Source organism: Hemibagrus wyckioides, linkage group LG26 (assembly GCF_019097595.1).
Source record: "Hemibagrus wyckioides isolate EC202008001 linkage group LG26, SWU_Hwy_1.0, whole genome shotgun sequence".
Lineage (NCBI taxonomy): Eukaryota > Metazoa > Chordata > Actinopteri > Siluriformes > Bagridae > Hemibagrus > Hemibagrus wyckioides.
The window spans coordinates 4,546,403-4,572,204 of NC_080735.1; the positions used below are offsets into that span (position 1 = coordinate 4,546,403).

Genomic DNA, 25,802 nt, shown 5'->3' on the forward strand with positions numbered 1-25,802 from the left:
TTATATATACTTATAGCGTCGTGTGCTTTTAAAGGTGCATTAATCGAACATAAAGGTTCAAGTCATGGGCTCAGCTCAGAGTCTGATATGCTGTTGAGTTTGTAAAATGATTGAATGCGCCTCCTGTTAGTCATTTCTAGACACTACTGGTTACTAGATATGATAAAATTCCTACTAGGGAACTTGGGATGGTTTCCTCAACTTCCTGAAAGTTCAGTAGTGACAAATGATGTATCACCGACTGCTGTTTTGAGAAGGCAAATATCGTATACATCACTCATCAGTTGGCTGGCTAGCTCGCTGCTATCATAAAACAAAACACACATGGACCCATCAATGTTTTTTTTTTCCCACTTTGTAGCTTGAAAAAAAATCAATACTTCCAGATTCCAAATTCCGACTTCCCATTTAAGTCGAATGCAGCATCTGTCCTTGTCTGTGTGGCAGTGTATGTGGGGGAGGTCATTACCAGGAACACTATGTGAGGTGGAAATACACCTTGGATGGAATCCCAGAGCACAGGGCACCATGCACACATGCAAACTCATTCACACACTCAATCAGACCTAGTGAAGGCAATCCATCTACCTGCATATATTCTGGGGTGTTGGAGGAAACTGGAAAACTTGGTGGAATCACAAATAGACAAAACTGCACACACACACAGTAACCCTCTTCCCCCCAACTGATACTTTTATGAAGTATTTATTTTGGTTTAAATAGAATTTATTTATTTATTCTTTAAAGGACTATTCATACTTAATGCTTGAAATCAATACTATTTTTCTGCTAATATCTGTATTCAGAAATGTAAATTAAGTTCATCAGCAATCCTATTTCTCATATTAACGTATAGTTAAAACTAGAAACTACAGCTAAAACCAAACTGTAAATGAATATTATTAATGTTTGCACAGTTAGCATGATAAGCATGTAAGTATATGTCTTGAAAACATTTGCAGTATTAAAAGAACTAGCTAACAGTAATGTGACTTAACAAAATGTTATGTAGACCAAATACTACAAATACCAATTAAGACTAATGACTAATATTAGCTATTACATAATCAGAGCACATTGCTATGCCAAACTTGAATGAAGACTGAAGATGTCCTGTATATAATGCTATATGCTTAGGAGTATATGAAATAAAAACCAATAAAACAACCAGTTTACATCTTTATTTTAATTTCATAGTTATTTGGACACTTCTAGTAAAAAAAAAAAAAAAAAGATTTGACCAAATGACAAACATTTGTAGCTATATTTTATGACAATACCACAAGATTGCGCATTGTGCTTTCTTTGGTAATGATGGCAGGATTTTATTGGCTTTCCAGAAGTCGATTCCATCTTAGAATTCTTCTCCCTCTTCCTCTTCCTCAAAAGAGTCGATCCCAACCTCTTCGTAGTCCTTCTCCAGGGCAGCCATGTCTTCTCTGGCCTCAGAGAACTCACCTTCTTCCATGCCTTCACCAACGTACCAGTGCACAAAGGCCCGCTTGGCGTACATCAAATCAAACTTGTGGTCCAGGCGAGCCCAGGCTTCAGCAATGGCGGTAGTGTTGCTCAGCATGCACACAGCCCTTTGGACCTTCGCCAAGTCACCTCCAGGCACCACAGTGGGTGGCTGGTAGTTGATTCCCACCTTGAATCCAGTGGGACACCAGTCCACAAACTGGATGCTTCTCTTGGTCTTAATGGCTGCAATGGCCACGTTGACATCTTTGGGCACCACATCACCGCGGTACAGAAGGCAACATGCCATGTATTTTCCATGCCTTGGGTCACACTTCACCATTTGGTTGCTTGGCTCAAAGCAGGAATTGGTGATCTCAGCCACCGACAGCTGCTCATGGTAAGCTTTCTCAGCAGAAATCACTGGTGCATAGGTAGCAAGAGGAAAGTGGATTCTGGGATATGGGACCAGGTTGGTCTGGAACTCGGTCAGGTCAACATTCAAGGCACCATCGAAGCGCAGAGAAGCAGTGATTGAGGACACAATCTGACTTATGAGCCGGTTGAGGTTGGTGTAAGATGGACGCTCAATATCCAGGTTCCTACGGCAGATATCATAGATGGCCTCATTGTCAACCATGAAGGCGCAGTCAGAGTGCTCAAGTGTGGTGTGGGTGGTCAGGATGGAGTTGTATGGCTCCACCACAGCTGTGGACACCTGTGGAGCAGGGTATATGGCAAACTCCAGCTTGGATTTTTTGCCGAAGTCTACAGAGAGACGTTCCATCAGGAGGGAAGTAAAGCCAGAGCCAGTGCCTCCTCCGAAGCTGTGGAAGACCAGGAAGCCCTGAAGGCCTGTGCACTGGTCAGCCTGTACAGAAAAAGTAACCAGATATTATACTGATGGTAGGCTAGGAGATGTCTAATTGACTATTAATAAACAAAAGCTTAGCTTTGAGAAACCAGAATCCTGACCGTCTTACCAGTTTGCGGATGCGATCAAGGACAGAGTCAATGATCTCCTTGCCAATGGTGTAGTGACCACGAGCATAGTTATTAGCTGCATCTTCTTTGCCAGAGATCAGCTGTTCTGGGTGGAAGAGTTGGCGGTAGGTTCCAGTACGAACCTCATCTGAAAAAAGAGGTTTCAATAATTTAGTTTCCCACACCTTTGGTGTAAATTTGACCTAAATATATAGGATATTAACCAAGAAATACAGAGTTATTTTACACAAACAATTTTGATTAGTCCCATCTAATATATAGATAGATTACTAGATTACTGATCCCTAAAGAAATTTGTCTGTAAAATTTCTGTTTACTGTGTTTCCAGGCCAAGATAAGATCTAATTTACCAATGACAGTTGGCTCCAGGTCCACAAAGATGGCACGAGGTACATATTTGCCAGCTCCAGTCTCACTGAAGAAAGTGGTGAAGGAGTCATCATGGCCACCAACAGGCTTCTGGCTTGGCATCTGACCATCAGGCTGGATGCCATGTTCTAAACAGTAGAGCTCCCAGCAGGTGTTTCCCATCTGAACACCAGCCTGGCCAACGTGGACGGAGATGCACTCACGCTGAGGGGCAAGAAAAGGGTGTGATTAGCATATTGTCAATACAAGATTAGATTAGAAAATTTCTAATGTTCTTTTCATTTTTATAATGGATGAGTAGCAAGTTTCATTCTGTGAAAGTTTTTTGGAGGTTAAATTCTTTTAAAATCTCTTACACACAGGTGAGTATTGTTTCTTGACATATTTGATATATTGACAATATTATCTACATTGATCAAAGTACAACAGCATGGTTTCTTTATGCAAATTTCCACTGTACGCATACACACAGATCTTTCTTGATTTGTTCTTTATGCTTTTTTGATTTTTATTGTTACCACCAGGTGGCAGATAAGTCTCTCTCAGTTTTTTCACAACATGACTGACATTTGCAGGTGACAGTTTAGATTCTTGAGAGTGGGTGGAGCGAACACACACATTTTCCAAATGGGTTGCATAACCACCATCCACCATTTTAAAGCATTTGCATTTCACAAGAGCTCCAAGCTGTGGGTTGTTTTGAGAATAGGGGTTGTTGATAGGTCATTCTGCTTTGTGAAGTTTTGCTAACCATGTTTACACATTCAAAAAAAGAAGGAGTTCCAGTTTGGCTCCTCTGACGAGCCTGAAACGCCAAAAGCGTCAACGTGTGTCTCAGCAGGTTTGGGTGAGAGGTGAATCATTTCCAGCCTACGCCCTTACAAGGAATCTTCAGCATGCCCTTGAGAAAAAGGGAGCGAGCTGAAAACGGGTACGAGGTGCAAACAACATCCAGTTGAATTTCCTTACGTCTAAAACATCTATGGAGTATGTATTTATTTCTCTGAGGATACATATTGTTGAGTTTCTAATAAAAGGATGAATATATAAAGATAAAATGTATAAGCTTTGGAGAAATGGGTTCTGACTAATAGTTTTAACCACTGAAGGTTTTCCAACAAGGACAAACCCAGTTACTATTACTAGTAACATTATTATAAATATATAGTATGTGACTTATATGTTACCTACGGACTTTAAAATTGTGTCGTAACAGTAAAAAACCATGTTCTCAGCTTTTAACAGGTCTTTTCAAAACTATAAATGGTTCAAGTCAGCATTTTTACAAAAACTTAGTCAACATGGGCTTTGAATTTGGAAGCTATGCCAGCACATTCCTACAAACACGACTTGAATCGAATGTGTCAGACATAACGTCATGTGTTATGATTAAAAAATGAATTCCAAATGCCCAGTAATGATTTGGGAATCTGGGACGGTGCTCCAGAGAGTCGTCCCACTTTAGCGACTTTCCCAAAACAGAGCCAGCGTTCGTCTCTGAGTCAGCTTCTCATCTCGTCCGGGTCATCCTCTATTTTTACCCTCATGCCCCCTGCAGCGGTGTGTTACTGGGGAAAGCACGTGGGAACGGCCTAGTTTGGTCAGGAAGCTATTTATGGCCTGGTATAACTTTCCATTTTGTCATATACAGTACCTTCTTCACCTTCACTACTGTTAAGCTAGTAGGATTATAGTATTATTATTACGTGGTAATTATCCTGAAGTGCTTTTGTAATGTTGCCGGCACACAGACTGTCCCTTGCACAGCTCACTGATTATTTGCATTGGGTCTTGACTTGGTTTTACCCAAAGCAGCTTGTTTGCATGAGTGTCTAAGCTGATGCTTGCATTTTTGACAGTGACAAGGAGCTTTCCTCAAAAAATAAGAGCTCTAGACCTTTCTAGATTTTTGGTTGTTAATATTATAAAGGTTTCTCCTTTTATAATGGAGGGGATTATAATGAGTTTATAATGAGTTTGATTGTTGGTTCAATTTTTCCAGAGCACAAATCAATTATGAAGCATTCTTTGGTTTGTCCTGTTTTAGAAAGCCTTAGGGAATTCTGCCCTGGATGCAGAATCCTTCATCTGTGCCATTCCCATATCAGCAAAGACGAACATAACTTATCAAAAAATCCTTCTGTGAACCTGGGCTTGGACCATCAATCAAACACACTCCAAAGGCTGGAATTTTCTACCACATGTCTGTTCTCAAGAATGATGTTTCTTGGTGCATGTGGACAGTGTATCCGTTAATACAAGATGATAAAGTTTATTTTGTTTGTTTTTGTCATTTAAATAAAAGCTGGTAATAGAACTGAGCTGATTTTGCTAGCTAAGATCTGGCTACAGATCCAGGTTAGGTGCAACATCATACCAGAGTCTGAGAAAGATCATTAAGATGTTAAAAAGTAGAGAAGACATTTGCCTGGCTTCCACGGATATTACTTTTTTGTAATAAAAAGTGTCAGATCCAAAGTCCAAGGACTAACTGCTAGTAAAATGTGTTTAAGTAGATCACACTATTTACGCCAGTCAATATGAGTAGACTTTGTCAGAATTTATTGACACAGTAAACACAAGATTTAACCAATGATTAACCTCCAACTGACATTCTGAGCATGCATTCTCCTTTTTCCAGGTCTCGTATTGTGCATGGAAATCAATTACGGTATGATTAATTAAAAAAATATGTTTTTAGAAATAAAAAAAACCCTGCACACAAGTGCACTACAAAGGGGACTCCAGCACCGTATATACAGGAGAACAATTTTCCCCCTATTACTACCACCGTTATTGCTTTTGATTGTACCCAACCACATGGATATAACAAGCTTAAAGCATCTCATGATGTTTACCTCTGGACTTTAAAATCTCAAACTGAAAATAGCATAATCCTGATATTGTGGTGGTAAAACGTAGCCTACTATGTGGAAATTCTACTGAAATGATGACTGTGAGGCTTGCACAAAGACCACACTACTACTGCAAGCTACTAGCATATTTAGTCATATAGGTCATTGTTCATGAGTGCTCCAGTCCTGCAGGTGCTGCTATTAAAAATTTGCTATGAAGGAAGACACGAACAAGAAAATCAGCCTTTTTGGTATGAAATTGGAATTAACTTGTCATGGAAGATCACAGGTTTAGTGATATGGTGTACAATGTTGCTCAGCAAAATATCAGTTTGTTCTGTTTGAAACGTTGTGAAAACCAGTCAAACGTCATTTCCATGTGAAGTAGGCCTTTAGTTGATTATCCATAAACACCAGGGTGGCTGCTATGAAAATACTGAAAGCCTAGCATGAGTCAGAGACATTTATGAAAGAATGGTAGAATTGTTTAGTACACATTCATCATTATTGTATAATAATTATTACATGATATGGAACTCCCAATTCTTTTATCCTGGTTTCGGCCCTGCCTGCGTAAGATCTCTCAAATGAAATTGATGGCATTTCCCCAGACTACAAACAAATCAGTCATTTAGACTCTGACCAGGATAAAGCAGTTACTAAAGATGAATGAATGTAGAGTGTGTGTGTGAGTGCTTATCAGTTATTTACAGTGTCATTCGTTTAACAGGCAAAGTACAGAAACAACTGCTGGACATGTTAAACACGCTCACACAAACGACTTCCAAATGACTTCCTTTCACTCTGTGATGGTCTGGGATGGTGTGGTGGAGGGAGAAGAAAGGAAAAACGACATCTGGCTTGGGAAAGCTGTGAGAAATGGTTGTCTTCTACATTCAGTGTGACCACACAAGCTTCAGTGTGTCACCTTTCATGATTACAAATGACAAATGTTACTTGGAAAGAATCTAGTGTGTGTGTGTGTGTGTGTGTGTCCATTACAGCTTTTGTAGATCAGGCTTCTAATAGCTGGACATCTGCATTCAAGTTTGATTTTTCTTTTTATGTACATACACACACACACTGGCCATAAAGGAAAAGTAAAAATGTCTGGAAGGCCGGCTGGTCATAAAGCGGTTAAACAGGAAGCCACAAAACTAACAAACACACCCACTAATCACACAGATCAGACCCTAATGAGGGTAAACAGACCGCAGCACTAAAGAGTAGACCATTACAGACTGCAGTAAGTTCACTATTATTGTTTGTCCATTTGTTTTATTTCAGGGTTTGCACTATAGGTCCAAAGGGGGGATATTTTGGATTCATTATTGTAGGTCACTATAACAATGGCTTCGCCATTGGTGTGTCAAACAGGAGAGAATATGTGTCTCAGTCTCTGACCTACTGAGCTGAATTTGTTGTATTAGAATAAATGAATTAATAAATGAATGAATGAGAGCCAAAAAAATTCCCAATTACAAAGATCACCCCCTCAAAACTACTGAAACTTCTTAATCATTGAGCACTACTGAAAAACGTGTAGTGAGTCACTATTTGTGGTCCACTACCACAAACCAACCAATCCATGGAACCACTGCTTTAAAACAGCCAGACAGTGATCTGAAAATATCTGAACACAGACCATGAATGAAGATGAACCAATAGCACCAGTTTAACAGTCAACTGATTACTGACCTCCATTGAAAACCTGTTGTTGACTACCACAAAAACAGCTGGTCAGTAACTCACTCTGAAAAGCAACCAACCACTGATCGTGACTGAAAAATGATAAATCATTGACCACCATTATCTACCACTGATCATGACTTTAAAAATACTTATCACTGATCGCCAATGAAATTCAACCAATCACTGACCACCACAAAAATAGCCTGTATGCAATATCATTGCTCAATGTTTCTGTTTTTAAAAAAAGAAATAAAAATAAATATTAAAGGATTTATTATTCAAAAAGGAAAAAAAAACAACAACAACAACCCATCACGCTGCCCAAACGTCTTATGTAATACGTTTATAATATTCTAAAATAAACAAATAATATGATGATTCATGAAATAATGCAAACTGGCGCAAGGCTTGGGCGGCCTTTTCAGCGCATGCGCACACCGCTCCTCTACGTACAGCGTGTATCCTTTTTGCGGATACAGTAATTATCGCGTAATTATCTTTTTAAAGAAATAAATAAAAAGTAAAAATAAGATAAGTAAATAAATAATTCTCTATGTAGTTAATTCTACAGTCGATTAAAAAAAGTCGCGCGCTTTTACATTTGAAAAGTGCGCGCGCTTTTTACATTTCCTGACTAAAACTTTAATGATTATAATAATAATAATCAAAAATTAGAAATAATTATTTGTTATATTGGAATATTCAAAGATTGTACTTGTATGAGGTTTATACTCACCATTTTGCTCTTTTGTCCTCTCACCGTGTACCTGTAATGGGGTAATGCAGTGAGACACGAACATCTGCTACTGACGCACACGCTGCCTTTTATACGACACACACGCACGCGCGCGCGCGCACACACACACACGTACATGGAAGAAGGAGGAGCGAGCAACACTTACAAAGCAACAACAAACTATAAGTAAGACTGAAATAAATAGGCTACTACTACTACTAATAATAATTAATATTATTTTTATTAGCAGCAGCAGTGGTAATAGTATATTATTTTATACTTTAATTTTACTATCCTACACACATATAAAAGGAGGTATACATAGAAATAACGCTTTATGTATGCTTTATATGTGCAATGAGAAACAATGTAGGACTTTCTGTTCCTTTTATTATATGACCCACAACACTATGTGAAACCGGGATTGGCATTCATATCTTTTATGACTTTACTGCCCTCTAGTGGCATGGTGTCATGATAAGGCTGATATAAAGCCGTCGTTTCTTTCTTCTTCTTCTTCTTCTTCTTCTTTTTATTTATTTTTTTATTAAAAAAAAAAAATACAAACAGGGTTCATAAATGCAATGTAACACAATCCAAAGAACAATGAGGAAATGAACACAACATCTCTCTCTCTCTCTCTCTCTCTCTCTCTATCTGTGTGCTGTGTGTGTGTTTTGTGTAGGTATAAAAGGTATAATAGGTATAAAAGGGTGTGGAGAAAGACAGACAGACAGAAAGACTGGTACTGAATTCCTGAATGAATAAAAATCTCATAAAACTCTCATGATGTAATAAAGTAATTATAAACAAAAAAGAGAAAGAAAAAAGAAAGAAAGTAAGCCACACTATAACTGAACAACAAACAAGTGTGTGTCTCAGAATGCAGAATTTCTGACTGCAATAAATTTGATTTAATATTGTGGATATTTCTGGTGAATTGTGGCTGAACAGCATGACAACCTATTGTAAGACTGCATTATATAAATGTGTCATCAATTCGGATTTTGGTAAAAAAAAAAAATTAAAATAAAAAAAAAAAAAAACCCAAAACTTTTTCACCTGAATGTATTCTGTGGATCTATATTGCCGGTAGGGACCGTCGCTAAAGTGCAGCAAGACAGAACAGTTTAACAACAGACACAAACTAACTCCATGATTTCAGTATGATCTTAAAGTTCAGTTTTTTTGTTAGCTTTTTGGAACAAAAACCTCTTGAATTGTATTTTTCAGTAAATGAATCCATCACACTCTAATGTGATATAGGGATGTCTGTGAGCTCATGTATGCAGAAAAGGGCAGATAGCTTTTCATCTGTGTGTGTAAAGTGAACTATTAGCACAATTATTAAGGACGCTGTAGTCTACAGTCCTGAAGATGAAGGATTAATTTCCCATTCTGTCAATGTTCACTTTATTTAATCTGCTGGTCAAACAGTGCTACTGCACACCAACACTCTACATTCTGAATATAGAAAGTCCAGGATCCAAGACTTAATCACATGATTTTTACAAATGAGGAAGGACTTTGGTAAACTTTATGAACTTCCAAACTTTGTTTTGTCCTCTAAAGGTTTACTACCGAAATGATTATTTGTTCAAAATGAATTGTAATGGAGTTTCATTCGCTAATATTACATATTATATATTAATATTATTTTACATATTTGGTAACGAATTGTTGATATGGGTCTAATTTTTATTATTAGCCAATTAGAAGGTCGGACTGTTTAAGTAATATACATTATAGCCCGTTTTTGAACACAGAAAATCACACAACACCACCAACGACAATAATAATAATAATAATAATCATCATCATCATCATAATGAGAATAATAATAATAACAAAACCACCACCACCATTATCAACATCACTATTATTTCTGAGAGATCCCGATATGTAAACATACACTACACCTACAGTTTTTCTGTTGATGTGGGAAATGTTTAAGTGCTAAATGTTGTTAACCATGTTGACTGAGGCTTTAACAGGCTTTATTAGGGTATGGTTCGGAGTGTACTCTCTCTCTCTCTCTCTCTCTCTCTCTCTCTCTCTTTCTCTCTCTCTCTCTCTCTTACACACACACAGTCACAAAAACAGGAAGCCATGCCAACTGATTTCCGGCTAAACGAAACTGATCTCCAAGCAGAGGTGGGTAGTAATGAATTACATTTACTTCTTTACATTTAATTTGGTAATTTTTTTTGGGTGATTGTACTTTTAGAATACAATTTAAAGACTTTGTTTACTTCTGCATCCTCAACACTTGCACCCACTAGCTTCATATCCTCATTTATTACATCCATATTCCTCCTCTTTGGCCTTCCTCTTTGCCTCCTTCCTGGCAGCTCCATGTCTCCTACCAAGATATACATACAAAATAAAAACAGGATTGTATTTGATTTTATTCCTCCTTAAAGGATGCATTTTACTCTTACTCAAGTACATTTTTAGTGATTTTTTTTTTACTTTTACTTCGCTACATTTGACATTACTGTCAAATGTTAATAATTAATATGAGATTTTACAATAATTATTTTATATGGCTTGTTCGCAAGTCTCGCGAGACGTTGGAGAGGCTGCTTCGCGAGAGGCTGTTGCGGATCTCCCGCTTGCTTATAGCGCGCGTTTAGAGGAAGATGATGAAACTGAGGCAGAGGAAGACGTGTGTGAGTTAACGGAGGCACATCACCCATGACCTCAAGTTCAGTCTGTTTTTACTCCAAGACGTCAAAAATAATAGTTTCATTATGCGATGCATGCTGTGTTCACCAAAACCAACTGACATCCCAGTGTACAAGAATTCCAGCTCCAACCTGAAAAAACACGGAGCAGTAAGGGTCACAGTTATGTCTATTTCAACCCTATTAATGGTCATTTTGTAACCATGGGCACCTTATTTTAATACCACATTTCTCACACTGTCCGAATGTTTTTCCTCATATGCCCTCTTGTGCAAGCAATGACCAATATCTTGTGAACCCTACAAACAACACAGGTTCATTCAAGTCTGCACAATTTCACACCCATTTTCGACAAAACTACATCAGTTTTACAGCATACTGTGATGTAATGCATTTATACACAAATACAGACATCTCAACAAAGTGTAGAACTACTTCTTTCGGCTTTTCCCTTCAGGGGTCTCCACAGTGAATCATCTCTTTCCACCTATCCCTATCTTCTGCATCCTCAACACTTGCACCCACTAGCTTCATATCCTCATTTATTACATCCATATTCCTCCTCTTTGGCCTTCCTCTTTGCCTCCTTCCTGGCAGCTCCATGTCTCCTACCAAGATATACATACAAAATAAAAACAGGATTGTATTTGATTTTATTCCTCCTTAAAGGATGCATGTACTTATAAAATGGATATATTATTTTTTCATCAGAGGATTCACCAAACAAGCTTATGTTTTATGCAGAACTAATCCAGTCAAGAAAACAAGGTTCAGTCCACAGTAAAATTCTGTAAAACTGATTGTCCAAGAAAGAACATATGACAAAATAAACACTCACATACTGAAGGGCAAACACACATAAACAAGTTCATACACAAACATAATAACAAACACACACTCTGCACACACACATCATCTCTTTTGTTCTCTATTAGCTTGTTTAAATGCAGATGCTGACACATTTGTGTTGTGAATGTGAAAATAAAGACAGAGTTCACTGTTAGAAAAACACCTGGGTGTGTTTGAGATTTTATTGCAAATGACAGGTCATTGAATTGTTAATGTGCCCATCACTGGACTGAGATGTGCCCATCACTGGACTGAGATGTGCCCATCACTGGACTGAGATGTGCCCATCACTGGACTGAGATGTGACCATCACTGGACTGAGATGTGACCATCACTGGACTGAGATGTGACCATCACTGGACTAAGAGAGGCTACTTTACTTCAACCTATGTTTTATAAAAGCAGAAACAAGAGACTTTTAAGGAGAGGTGTGTGAAAGCTTCCCAAGTAGTTTGAAATTCTGGGTTTTTGCTTCAAATCAATCAGATAAGAAGTAACTAGTAACTAGCTACTAGAGTAGTTTTTTCATTGGATACTTTTTTACTCTTACTCAAGTAACTATTAAGATTGTTACTTTTACTTGAGTAAATATTTCCATAAGTACTTGTACTTTTACTTGAGTACAGATTTTGGATACTCTACCCACCTCTGTCTCCAAGTGTGTGTCTTCTTTACTGAGATGATCAGTTCAATGGAGAAAAAGCGCTCTGAAGTGATAGAGCTGATCAGAGCTCAGGAGAAGGCTGAACTGAATCAAGCTGAACGACTCCTGAAGCAACTGGAGCTGGAGAACACTGATCTTAAAAGGAGAGTCACTGAGCTGGAGCAGCTTTTCAAGGTTCAAGGTTCAAGGTTCTTTATTGTCAATACCACCATATGTGCAGATATACAGAGGAATTGAAATACCGTTCCTCTTCTCTCATCAGTATTTACATTGTAATTACAGTCAGTGCAACAACACACACACGATCACAAGCACTTCCTCCAGGTAACACTCGATGTAGCAAACAAACAAACACATTACCCTAAACTTTATTTTATAAATAGTATCAAGCTCATATTTTTTCTGAGATCGATTGCTCACTCGCTCCTCACCTTTTTCCTACTTTCTCTGTAGGGTTTCCGGTCTCTCTGTGTCTCTTCTGATCATGAGGATTCACCCAGCATCACTGTCCATCATCATCTCTCATTTGATGGAGTGAGGAATTCTCTCTCAGATCTGAAAAAGCGATTCAAGGAATTCTGTAAGGAGGAATTCAACAAAATCCCTCCACATGGTAAGAGGAGCTGTTCCTGCTGGAGAAACAAAATGATGGAAGTCTTTATTGGCTCAGGATATATTCACAAGATACACAGAAATGACTTTTAACTAAAACACTATTTTAAAAAGAACATATTCACTGTATCACTTTAAACTGTTTCCATCTTTTATAGAAGCAAAAATTTTTGTCTTCACCTCTGTTTAGTCTCCACAGCTGCAGCAGTTCAGAAGATTTCACTCTCAGAGCCTAAGGGCAGAGAAGATTTTCTGGAATGTATGTCTAAAACGCACACACACACACACACACACAAACACACACACACACACAAACACACACACACACAAAACATTTATTAACATGATCACATTTTTCTGTTTTGTATTTCTCTTTTATTTTAGATTTCTGTTATCTGACTCTGGATCCAAACACGGCACATAATCTCCTCCGTCTGTCTGAGAAGAACAGAGTGGTGAGATGGAGTATGGGAAAGCCGTACTCTGATCATCCAGAGAGATTTGACTCCTGTTATCAGGTGTTGTGTAAGGAGAATGTGTGTGGATGCTGTTACTGGGAGGTGAAGTGGAGTGGGGTTGTGTACATCTCAGTCTCGTATAAAGAGATCAGGAGGAAAGGAGAGGGTAAAGAGTGTGGATTTGGACACAACAGTCAGTCCTGGAGTCTGTTCCTTCCATCTTCCTCTCTTCCTCTCTTTCTTTCTTTCTCTCTTTCTTTCTTTCTTTCTTTCTATCACAACATTGAATCTGAGCTCAGAGTTCCATCATCCTCCAGAATAGAAGTGTATGTGAATCACAGTGCAGGAAGTCTGTCCTTCTACAGTGTCTCTGACACGATGGGGCTCATCAACAGAGTCCACACCACATTCACTCAGCCTCTGTATGCTGGGTTTGGTTTTTATGCAGGAACTGTGTGGTTGTGTGACCCACAATAACACAAAATATAAAATTACTGCTCTTTTCCTCATTGTTACTCAAATGTGATGAAACTTTGAAACCTTTATGCAGTAAATATTAAAACAATGGGTTTAGACTCGGTTCGTCAGCTACACTGTTATACACAATAAAACTATTAAAAAGGTGAACACTTTCTTTACCTCTGCTGTGTGTAAATTAAAGTGTATTGACTCTATGATTTAAAAGCATAACACAAAGTTTGAATCATTTTAGAGGCATTACTTCTAAAAAAAAAAAGGGTTTTAATTAAATTGACAATTAATTGATATTTATGGAGAAAATGTCAATTCTGTCTTATATTATTAATTATATATTTTATAAATAAATTTGTTGCAAATTTTGATGTGTAAAATGCAAAACTTTTCAAACCCTAATAAAGCTTAAAAACTCAAAGAATGTAGTACAATTAATGTTTTTTCCCTTTTATATTTTGTCATATATGACCTCTCATTAAACGTTTAAATAAACAATTTAAGATATATAAATCAAAAGTAAAATAAGAGAAAATAAAGTGAACCTCAATTATTAGCATTATTATCAAGGATGATGTAGTCTGCAATATTGAAGATGAAGTATTAATTTCTTAATCTGAGAGTTAACCCACGGAAAGCTGCTGGACCAGACATCATTCCTGGCAGAGTGCTCAGGGAATGTGCAGAACAGCTAGCGGATGTCTTCACCGACATCTTCAACATCTCCCTGAGCAGCGCTGTCGTCCAAACGGGCCTAAAGTCTATCACCATCATACCTGTGCTGAAGAAGTCTCCAGTGTCCTGTCTCAATGACTACCGTCCTGTTGCACTCACACCCATCATCATGAAGTGCTTGGAGAGGCTTATCATGAGGCACATTAAGAACCTGTCTCAGAACGTAGAGAAAATGAAAGAGATGGTTGTTGACTTCAGGAGAGCACGAAGTGAACATTCTCCACTGAACATCGATGGGTCCTCTTTGGAGATCGTCAAAAGAGCACCAAATTCCTTGGTGTTCACCTGGCAGAGGACCTCACCTGGCCACCAAGAAAGCCCAGCAGCGTCTCTACTTCCTGCAAAGGCTGAGGAAGGCTCATCTTCCACCTCCCATCCTGACCACCTTCTACAGAGAGACCATGGAGAGCAGAGATGCCCAAACTAGGGCCCGCGGGCCAAACTTGGCCCGTGGTAACCTTTGATTTGGCCCGCCATACCATCCGAGAAGAGAGGGAGAGGGGATACCTTCGACACAGATCGTCATTTTTAATTTAACATAACATTTTCATTTGTTTTATTGTTGAGCTACAAAAGAGTAAACTGAAATAAAATGTTTAAATTAAATGTTGTAAACACACTATGCGACACTCGGCGTCAATCAACGACAATGAATTAACACATGCAGTAATGGAGAAATCAAGGCGGTGGCACACAGACGAGAAATTTTTAAAAAGTTTGGCAAGAGGAGTTTTTATTCACTGAAGTCAAATTAAAGGCAGTATGTTTAGTTTGCAAACAATCTGTTGCTGTTTTAAAAGAGTACAATATCCGTCGTCATTATGAAAGTAAACATTCTGCAGCTTTCTCAAAGTACAGCGGCGAGGCGTGAAAACAGAAGGCTAACGAGCTGCTCGCCAAACTTCAATCCGAGCAGAGCGCGCTGATACGCCCTTCATCAGCACAAGAAAGTGCCACACGGGCCAGTTATCAGATTTCCGCTCTAATTGCTAAAAGTGGAAGAGCATTCGCTACTGGAGAGTTCATCAAAGAATGTCTTGTATTGGCTGCAGAAGCAATGTATCCTTCTCAGGTACGAATGTTCTCACAAATCAGCCTGTCAAGAAATACTGTTACCAGAGGCATAGAGGACATGGCTCAAGACATCGGCGAGCAAATCAAGACAAAGTCAAGTGCATTCTCTGCCTATTCAATAGCCTGCGACGAGAGCACCGACATATCCGATTCCGCACAGCTGTTAGTATTTTTGCGTGGAGTAAATAAAAATTTTGAAGTGACACAAGAGCTGGCTGGCATTGAGACCCTTTTTGGTACTACTAAAGGAGAAGACCTTTTTCTTGCTGTTGAGAGAGTGTTGAAAAAAATGAATTAATGTGGGAGAAGATGGCTGGCATTACAACTGATGGAGCGCTGGCAATGGTAGGGAGAAAATCTGGCCTTGCTACTTTGCTGTCTCAGAAAGTCAGTGAATGTGGAGGAAAAGTTGTTAAGTACCACTGCATTTTACATCAAGAACAGCTATGTGCCAGATCTGTCGGGCTTGTGGATGTGATGCGTGACGTCGTCAAAATTGTCGACAATATACGCTCCAATGCGCTTTCTCACCGACAGTTCAAGGCACTGATGGATGAGATGGATGCGCAAAATGGTGATGTGTTGTACCACCAGGAGGTAAGGTGGCTCAGCCGAGGAAAAGTTCTCAGGAGATTTTTTGATCTGCGTGATGAGATCAGTCTTTTTCAGGAAAGCAAGAATAGTAATATTCAAGTGCCCACTGATAAGAAATGGCTCTCTGACCTGGCTTTCCTTGTGGATGTCACAGAGCTGCTGAATGTTTTGAATGTTCAGCTCCAGGGAAAGGACCAGATTATCACCCAGCTTTTTGATCATGTCAGAGCCTTCAAACAAAAACTACTGCTGCTCACAAGACATCTCTCAGCAGGTAACAGTAACATTCACAGTTATAATATTCAGAATATTTTATATGAAGTTATAATTATTCTTAATTATATTTAGAATTATATGTGTACATATGAGTTTGCATTTATATTCAGTCATGTCAGCATTGGTATTTTTGTTGTACATCAAGCTGATAAAATTTGCTTTGAAGTTTCTTAAATGGTCATGAATTAATAAGTTCCTTCTTTTGTCAAACTTTCTCTGTTTCTCACCCCACATGCATGGAATTTAGCCCATTTTCCCTGTCTTGAAGAGGTAGGCATAGTGAAAGAGAAGGTCCATGAGTATGATGCTGTTCTCAGCAACCTTATCCAGGAGTTTGACAGTCGCTTTGAGGACGTCAAACACAACACTACTGACTTTGAGCACTTTGCTCAACCCTTCACCATCAATGTGGATACAGTCAGTGATGATCTTCAGATGGAACTAATTGAGCTTCAGTGTGATTCAGAACTGAAACAAGTTCAGATCCCTTCCCTTGACAGACTTCTACAAATGTGTTCCAAGAAACAGGTACCCAGAGATGTGCAAACAGGCACAAGTGATGCTGTCTCAGTTTGGCAGTACCTACTTCTGCGAGCAGACTTTCAGTCTGAAGCACTTGAACAAGTGTAAACTGAGAAGCAAACTAACTGACTCTCACCTACATAATATCTTGTCTTTGTCTGTAAGTCAGCTACAGCCCAATCTGGAAAAACTTTTGAAAAATAAGGACCAGCTTCATATCTCTCATTAGAGGTCACTGACATTGCAACCACATGGTTTTATTATTGCTTACAGCTTGACTAGTGCATTCAGCATTGAACTGTATTGAACACTGAACAATTCAGGGATTGTTTATTTTTATTGTAATAAGTTCATTGAACTACAGAACTTTACAAATAAAACTGCTTTGGTTCATCAGATTAAAATTGTTTTCTATTTATTTTTAAATATTCTGAAATAAAATGAGGGTAACCCATGGCAACTTTAATGTAATACAGTTTGGTATATGATGCAACATTTACCTTTGGCCCTCAGCCCTCAGTCAAGTTTGATTTTTGGCCCTTCATAGGAAAAAGTTTGGGCACCCCTGATCGAGAGCATCCTGAGCAACTGCATCACTGGTTTGGGAATTGCACTGTTTCAGATCACAAGACCCTTCAGCGGATAGTGAAGACAGTTGAGAAGATCATCGGAGTCTCTCTTCCCTATATTATGGACATTCACTCCACACACTGCATCTGCAAAGCAAACAGCATTGTGGATGACCCCACACAAACACACACACACACACCAAGGACTGTTCTCAACAGAGAACACACAAATTTGTCTTGTTTACATGTACACGTCTGTTACGACCTTTTTTAAAAGATGGTCTAGGGGTAAAAGGAGTAACATTAAAATTGTGGTGATTTTGTAAAAAATGGTGGGGGCAACAAGAGACAAGGAATCCATATAACTACAAAGAATATTTACACAAAAGAAAATTATATATTTATATATATATATATATATATATATATATATATATATATATATATATATATATATATATATATATATATATATATATATATATATATATATATATATATATATATATTTTATATATATATTTGTAAATAACCCCAATAAAGAAACGACCAATATATAAAGATTTACAAAGACTAACCAAGCTAAGCCAAAAATCACTCAAGAAAAAAGGAGATGCTAGTGATGCCAAAAAAAAGAATACAATGAATCCAATTCTAACTCGGTTTAAACCTCTTACCTAACTAAAGACGGAAACAAAAGAAACAAATCTTTAGCGCCAAACGCCGTATGCTTCCTTACTCTCAGCTCATAAAAATGAAAGTACTGGGGGGGTGTCACCTCTTACCTAGGGTGTCTAAACATCAAGTTGTTGCACAAAAGGAATCGCACGACATCTTCCCTGTCCACTTTTCTCATCAGTGAAAAGTAACAAAAAAAACAAACAAACGAAAAATCAGTTTAAAAAAAACAATGACGAGTAACAAGGACAGCACCCAGACAGGGAGCAGCCAGCAAAGGAGAAGAAAGAAAGGGGGCCTCCATTTACTCCTTCCAGTGCCCTTTTATCTGCCAGTGGAAATATTTCTGGAAGCGGATAGGTCAGCAGCGCGTTGCTTAATGACGACTGACAACTCCGTGAGCCAATTGGCCGTCAAGGGAGGCAGCCTAAGAAATCGAACAGAGAGAGAGAGAGAAACAAAACACAGGCACTCCCACAAGGACATTTATGGACGTAACACTCCCACCCTTAAGAACAAAATTCGTTAAAAAAAACATTACACTCTTGAGAAAGCATCAGCCAAAACATTCTCCAAACCCCTCTTATGTCTGATTTCTAGGTTGTAGTTCTGGATGATAAGAGCCCAATGCATTAAACGCTGCAAATGATTATACATCCGAGTCAAAACCACCAGAGAACTGTGATCTGTATATACCACAATTGGAAGATTACTGGAACCAAGGTAAACTTCAAAGTGTTGTAATGAGAGCAATAGAGCAAGAGCCTCTTTCTCAGTAGTTGAATAATTCAGCTGATGTTTGGTAAATTTACGAGAATAGTAACTAATAGGATGTTCTATCCCATTCTCATCCTCATGGATAATAACAGCCCCAGCCCCCCGGCGCTGGCATCAACCTCCAATTTAAAACTCTGAGTACATGTCAGGTGCCATTAAAACAGGTGGATTACACATCAACATTTTTACTGAATCAAAAGCATGTTGACTCTCAACAGTCCACTTGTAAGGGTTAGATGGGCTAAGAAGTGAGGTGAGAGGACTCACAATGGTTGAGAAATTCCTACAAAAGTACGATAATAGCCCACCATACCCAAGAACCTCCGTAACTCTCTATGGGTAGTAGGAGCCCGGAAATTCCCTAATGGCCGTGAACTTGGCCTCCACCAACCTCCTTGCCAAGATAAGTGACAGTCAGTTTTCCAAATTCACATTTTGCTAGGTTAATCATTAAGTTTGCTTTAACAAGTTGTTCAAACATGGTTCTTAACAGGCAAATGTGTTCTGTCCAATCCAACGAATATAATACCAAATCATCAAGATACACATTACAATTCGGTACATCACGTAAAACTATATTAACGAGGCGCTGAAAAGTTGCCAGGGCATTTCTAAGCCCAAAAGACATCGCTGTATACTGGAGGAAATTTTCTGGATTCACAAAGGCTGAAATCTCAGAAGCTTGTGAAGTGAGTGGAACTTGCCAGTATCCTTTCAGCATATCAAGCTTTGTAACGAAACATGCAGAACCGATGTTATCTATTCAATCCTCCATACGAGGTAATTGGATTTGGGAAACAGTAGGCATGGAGAACTCCAGGGACTACAACTGGACTTGGCTAAACCATGATTCAGCAAATACTCCACCTCCTGACGCATAATAGATCTTTTCATTGAATCTACACGATAAGCATGTTGCTTAATAGGACGAGCACCATTCACATTAATATCCTGTTGCAAGACATTGGTTTGTGTAGGAACATCACTAAACAGAGCTTTAAAATCAGAAAGCACTTCTACAATGTCTATTCTCTAATCCACAGTCAAATGATTAAGATACGAGTGAAGATCTTTTAAAATCTCGGAATTGGCCAACCTCGCACATTGCTAGAAAGCATTGCGAAGCACCACACCATCCACATCAGAACCCAAAATATCAGGAGATTCCGTGACATCCGTGGCTATCGCGACTGAAGAGACAGTCTGTTCCGTAGCACTTATCGTTGACAGCTCTCTAGTATGATAAGCTTTTAACAGGTGTGTACAACATGTAATCAGTTTCACTCATTCCCCTTTTCACCACGTAGGGACCAAAGAAACGAGCAGACAAAAATGATCCTGGGACGGGCAAGAGAACAAGCACTTCGTCACCAGGTTGAAATGATCGCTCTACAGCTTGTTTATCAAACTTCCGTTTCATATCTGTCTGAGCATCTGCCAGTGATTCTTTAGCTATGCTTACATAATCCAGCTCTGCTTACATAATCCAGTACATTAGTGTTTGAACTCGACTTGGGTTCTAAAATCTGTTCTTTAAGAACTCAGTGGACCTCTAACTTGGTGTCCGAACACAAGTTCGGCTGGGCTAAAACCAAGTGATTCTTGAGGGGTCTCTCTGACAGCAAATAAAACTAAGGGAACCCCTTCACCCCAGTCTCTCGCAGGGTCCTGGCAGTATTTCTTAAGCATTGACTTAAGTGTTTGGTGAAATCGCTCAAGTGCACCCTGGCTTTGCGGATGATATGCACTTGAGACCTGGTGAGAAACTGCCAGTGATTTAAGTACTTGCTTAAAAAGTTTTGATAAAAAATTCGTACCTTGATCAGTTTGCACTATTTTTAAAAGTCCAAATGGGGAGAAGAATTTTACTAATGCTTTGATGACAACTGGTGCAGTGATTTTTCATAGAGGAATCGCCTCCAGAAATCTGGTGGCCACACGCATGATAGTTAACAAAAACTGATTACCAGACTTAGTTTTAGGTAACGGACAAACACAGTCTACCATCACATGTTCGAACAGTTCCCCAGTCGCAGGTATAGGAGACAAAGGAGCAGGTGGAATTCTCTGCTTCAGTTTCCCAACAATCTGACAGGTATGACAAGTACAGCAATAATGAGCAACATCTTTTTTTCAACACTGGCCAAAAGAAATGACTCAAAATCCTTCTATATGTCTTCCTAACTCCTAAATGACCAGCAAGTTGTTGATCATGAGCTAGACACAAGACATACTGACAGTAGGAAAGTGAATCTGAATTTGTGTCAGCATGAGAACACCACTTTCTCATCAGTAAGTCATTGTCACATCAAGAGAGACAACCGAATTAAACGAACTAACAAGAGTTTTATCCAACTTCTGTGCAGTAATAATTCTCAAAGGACACAGGTAATTTAAGTGCATCTGCATCAGACACAATTACCCCTTTGTTCTCTGTCTTTAAACAGTTTTCCTTTTCAAGATTCATATCCAGTGATGTATAACAGTGGAAACATGAATGAATTAGACAGATCAACTACATCACCTATTCTGTGCAACTGAGCGCACGTAATGGCGCAGGCTGGAAAAACATCAGGGTAATTTTCAGAGAATACCCCTGACTCACAAAACACATCGGGTTCATCCACAACTTCGATAACAGGCATTACCGTTCCACCTACCAGGTCATTTCCAGGAATAAAATCAACACCCTTCACAGGAAGTGACACACAGCAACTCTCACGAAACCAGTCCACAGCTCACTCTCTAAGTGCACGCATTGCAACGGAAATTTCACGCGCTCCATCTCCATGCCCTACACAATCACACTAGAGCCACAAAAGGTATTTTCAGTCAGCAGTAACTTATCTGCCAACAAAAAAGTTTGCATGGCACCAGTGTCCCTGAGTATACTTATTTCATCCTGGTCCTCCCTTTTCCCAGACAAAGAACAAAATTAACCCTTTAGACACAAAGGGGTGATAACTCTCAACTTCTTCCTCAGTATGCACCATGACCGCAGATTTAAACTCTTTCACAAACCCCATGCTCTTTGGTTGTGGCTGCTGTTTACGCTTCAAAGCCAGACAATTAGCAATCACATGCCCTTTCTTGTGACAGTAAAAACATTCATGCTCCTCTTTATTACGAGGTGGGCTGAACTTGGAATGTGACATTTGAGATTGTGAACTATCCACCTGTGACTTTTCAAAACGTACAGTCCAAAAAACATTTTTGTGAGTTAACACAAACTCGTCTGCAAATACTGCCACGTGTGACAAAGAAGTTACCTTCTGTTCATTTAGGTACACTACTACACGATCAGGTAAGCATCCCTTGAACTCCTCTAACATCAACTCCCTTAAAGATTTAAACTCATGGTACACCATTTATCGAATAACACTTAGCAAATTCCACAAATGTTTGTGTAGGACCCTTCTTGTGCTTTCTAAAATGTTGCCTATAAGCCTCCGGAACCAACTCATATGCTCGCAGGATGGCAGACTTCACAGACTTATATTTCAGACTTTCTTCAAGTGATAATGTAGAACAGATTTCTTGCGCTTTACCAATTAATCTGCATTGCAAAAACAGAGACCAAACCTCCTTAGGCCAACAAAGAGAAGTTGCAACGCACTGAAGAAACTACTTCTGTTTCTCTAAATTGAGGAACTAATGAAATGTGCTTACTCACGTCAGATGTGCCGTGAGACTTCTCACCCAGCGGATGGCTCGGAGAGAGTTGAACTGGGTTCGACTACGCAGCTGAGCCAGAAGTAACCTTCTCCAACTCTAACTCAAGTTTCTGCAGACTCACCTGTTTGTCAGCCTCTATCTCGAGCCTGCGCACTTCCAAGCACATATCCAGTTCAGCTCGATGTGTTTGGGCTTTCTTTTGCACCTCATACTGTATACGGGCCAAGCGGAGTTTCAGTCGCGCGCCCTCTCTTGAATCAGTTGAACAGGGGGAAAACGGATCAAAAGGTGGTAAGCCGACCTTGGCTTTGGTCTCTGCCTCCACGACAGCACCAGCGCCACTTCTCCGTTTATCCTCATCATCCAAAGAACTGAGGCCAGCCACAGCAATGTCACCAGTACTGCCATTTCCACTAGACATCCCCAGTATTTGATGTAGGAAGCACATTTAGCTTACTTAATTGCAAAATCAGTAGACATTTTATTTCTTTTTTAAGAGTCTCCTTATTTACAACAATCTGAAAATGGTCTGCGATCTGCAATAAATCCTATTTCCTGCAAAAACAATCTGCTCTATAGACTAGTAACAAAATCTTGCAAATTAAACACTTTCATAATAAATGAGCAACTAATAAGCACAACACTACCACACCACTATCACAAGCCACCAAACCATGCAATGTCCTCTCTTTACCACCAACACACTTACACAATCACCACAATTTCTCTTTTGGGATTAATTCAGATCCCGGACGAGCCTCCATTAAATGTTACGACCTTTTGTAAAAAGATGGTCTAGGGGTAAAAGGAGTAACATTAAAATTGTGGTGATTTTGTAAAAAAAATGGTGGGGGCAACAAGAGTCAAGGCAATGACAATGACTAGCCAATGAAAAGTGATTTAATATACAAGTGAAAAATAACTACAAAGAATATTTACACAAAAGAAATATTTATTTTATATATATATATATATATTTGTAAATAACCCAAATAAAGAAACGAGCAATTTACAAAGACGAACCCAGCTAAACCAAAAATCACTCAAGAGAAAAGGGGATGCTAGTGATGCCAAAAAAAGAGAAAAAAACAAAGAATACAATGAACCCAATTCTAACTCGGTTTAAACCTCTTACCTAACTAAAGACGGAAACAAAAGAAACAAATCTTCAGCGCCAAGCGCTGTATACTTCCCTACTCTCAGCTCATAAAAATGAAAGTACAGGGGGGGCGTCACCTCTTACCTAGGGTGTCTAAACATCAAGTTATTTACGTGTTGCACAAAAGGAATCGCACGACATCTTCCCTGTCCACTTTTCTCATCAGTGAAAAGTAACAAAAAAAACCAAAAGAAAAATCAGTTTAAAACAACAACGACGACGATGACGACGACGAGGAGTAACAAGGACAGCAACCAGACAGGGAGCAGCCAGCAAAGGAGAAGAAAGAAAGGGGGCCTCCATTTACTCCTTCCAGTGCCCTTTTATCTGCCAGTGGAAACATTTCTGGAAGCGGATAGGTCAGCAGCGTGTTGCTTAATGACGACTGACAACTCTGTGAGCCAATTGGCCGTCAAGGGAGGCAGCCTAAGAAATCGACAGTAAAAGAAGAACAGAGAGAGAGAGAGAAACAAAACACAGGCACTCCCACAAGGACATTTATGGACGTAACAACGTCACTTTAATATTTGTATCTCTCTGCATTCACTGTCAATCACTATTCTCTTGCACAGAGTCGGCGTTATGTGTCTTGTTTGTCTGCACTGTCTTGTCTTGTCATCCTGTGCACTTACGTTGTATGTTTAGTTTCTAAAGAATGCACCTTGTAGTATAGTTTAGCTCTATGTTTGTTTGCGTCACCTGTACTTTGTTTTGTTCTGTGTAACACCTCTGGTCCAGGAGGAACGTTGTTTCACTTCACTGTGTACTGCATCAGCTATATATGGTTGAAAAGACAATAAAGCTTCTTGCCTTGACTTTTGCTTTTTTATTCTGCCATCTGCTGGTCAAACATTAATTATACCTGTTCATTACACCTTTCAGTCAGATAGTGTTAGAGTGTGCATGCGACGTTCCTGGACTCTCTGTGTTCTGATATATACATACATACATACATACATACTTACATATATATATATATATATATATATATATATATATATATATATATATACACTACAGTCAAAAGTTTGGACACATCTTCTAATTCCATGGTCTTTCCTGATGTTTATTTCTTTCTACATTGTAAAACAATGCTGAAGGCGGCCGAAATACACAATAATCTCGTTTGAACAGTTGATATTGAGATATGTCTGCTACTGATGCTCTGTAAAGCCTTCATAACGCCTCTAATCTGAGGTGCTGTTAATTGGTGATTTCTGAGGCTGGTAACTCTAAATGAACTTCTCCTCTGCAGCAGAGGTCAGTTTTGGTCTTGCTTTACTGGGATGGTCTTCATGTGAGCCAGTTTCATCATGGTGCTTGATGGGTTTTGCAAATGCACTTGACAATACTGTTCTTTCAAGAACTATTCCAGAACACCTGACCTTCGTGTCTTAAAATAACAACTGACTGTTTTTTGTTGTCATTACATATGGATTACTGAAGTCCATGTGTGTTATTTCATAGTTTTGAAATCTCCAGTATTGTTCTAGAATGTAGAAAATAAATCCCTAAAAAAAAACATTGAATTAAAAGGTGTGTCCAAATTTTGATTGGTAGTATATATATATATATACACTATATTGCCAAAAGTATTCGCTCACCTGCCTTGACTCGCATATGAACTTAAGTGACATCCCATTCCTAATCCATAGGGTTCAATATGACGTCGGTCCACCCTTTGCAGCTATAACAGCTTCAACTCTTCTGGGAAGGCTGTCCACAAGGTTTAGGAGTGTGTTTATGGGAATTTTTGACCATTCTTCCAGAAGCACGTTTGTGAGGTCACACACTGATGTTGGACGAGAAGGCCTGGCTCTCAGTCTCCGCTCTAATTCATCCCAAAGGTGTTCTATTGGGTTGAGGTCAGGACTCTGTGCAGGCCAG

General features: G+C 39.0%; 2 protein-coding genes and 1 long non-coding RNA gene across 12 annotated transcripts; 1 reads left to right on the forward strand and 2 right to left on the reverse strand.

Moving 5' to 3' along the window:
- Nucleotides 1-1,166: 1,166 nt before the first annotated feature.
- On the reverse strand, nucleotides 1,167-8,265 carry tuba8l2 (tubulin, alpha 8 like 2). Its single transcript, XM_058380462.1, has 4 exons — nucleotides 8,116-8,265; nucleotides 2,814-3,036; nucleotides 2,442-2,590; nucleotides 1,167-2,329 (listed from the first exon to the last, which is right to left on the reverse strand). The coding sequence occupies exons 1-4, from the start codon at nucleotides 8,251-8,253 to the stop codon at nucleotides 1,355-1,357; spliced, it is 1,485 nt and encodes a 494-aa protein (XP_058236445.1). The 5' UTR covers nucleotides 8,254-8,265; the 3' UTR covers nucleotides 1,167-1,354.
- Nucleotides 8,266-11,899: 3,634 nt separating this feature from the next.
- On the reverse strand, nucleotides 11,900-24,360 carry LOC131346971 (uncharacterized). 7 transcript variants are annotated; one of them, XR_009203689.1, is made up of 6 exons: nucleotides 24,000-24,360; nucleotides 17,558-17,773; nucleotides 13,108-13,192; nucleotides 12,747-12,947; nucleotides 12,298-12,450; nucleotides 11,900-12,037 (listed from the first exon to the last, which is right to left on the reverse strand). It is a non-coding gene; the product is annotated as an uncharacterized LOC131346971 (long non-coding RNA). The 7 variants fall into 7 exon arrangements; XR_009203688.1 differs by lacking the exon at nucleotides 24,000-24,360 and adding an exon at nucleotides 18,412-22,871; XR_009203690.1 differs by lacking the exon at nucleotides 17,558-17,773 and having other exon boundaries at nucleotides 24,000-24,356.
- Nucleotides 11,948-14,156, forward strand: LOC131346969 (tripartite motif-containing protein 16-like). 4 transcript variants are annotated; one of them, XM_058380786.1, is made up of 6 exons: nucleotides 11,948-12,079; nucleotides 12,278-12,489; nucleotides 12,598-12,639; nucleotides 12,769-12,928; nucleotides 13,118-13,186; nucleotides 13,312-14,156. In XM_058380786.1, exons 1-6 carry the CDS (start codon nucleotides 12,040-12,042, stop codon nucleotides 13,860-13,862), a joined length of 1,074 nt encoding a protein of 357 aa, XP_058236769.1. In that variant the 5' UTR covers nucleotides 11,948-12,039; the 3' UTR covers nucleotides 13,863-14,156. The 4 variants fall into 4 exon arrangements, 2 of the variants coding, with proteins under 2 accessions (XP_058236769.1, XP_058236770.1); XM_058380787.1 differs by lacking the exon at nucleotides 12,598-12,639; XR_009203684.1 differs by lacking the exon at nucleotides 11,948-12,079 and having other exon boundaries at nucleotides 12,361-12,496.
- Nucleotides 24,361-25,802: the final 1,442 nt, after the last annotated feature.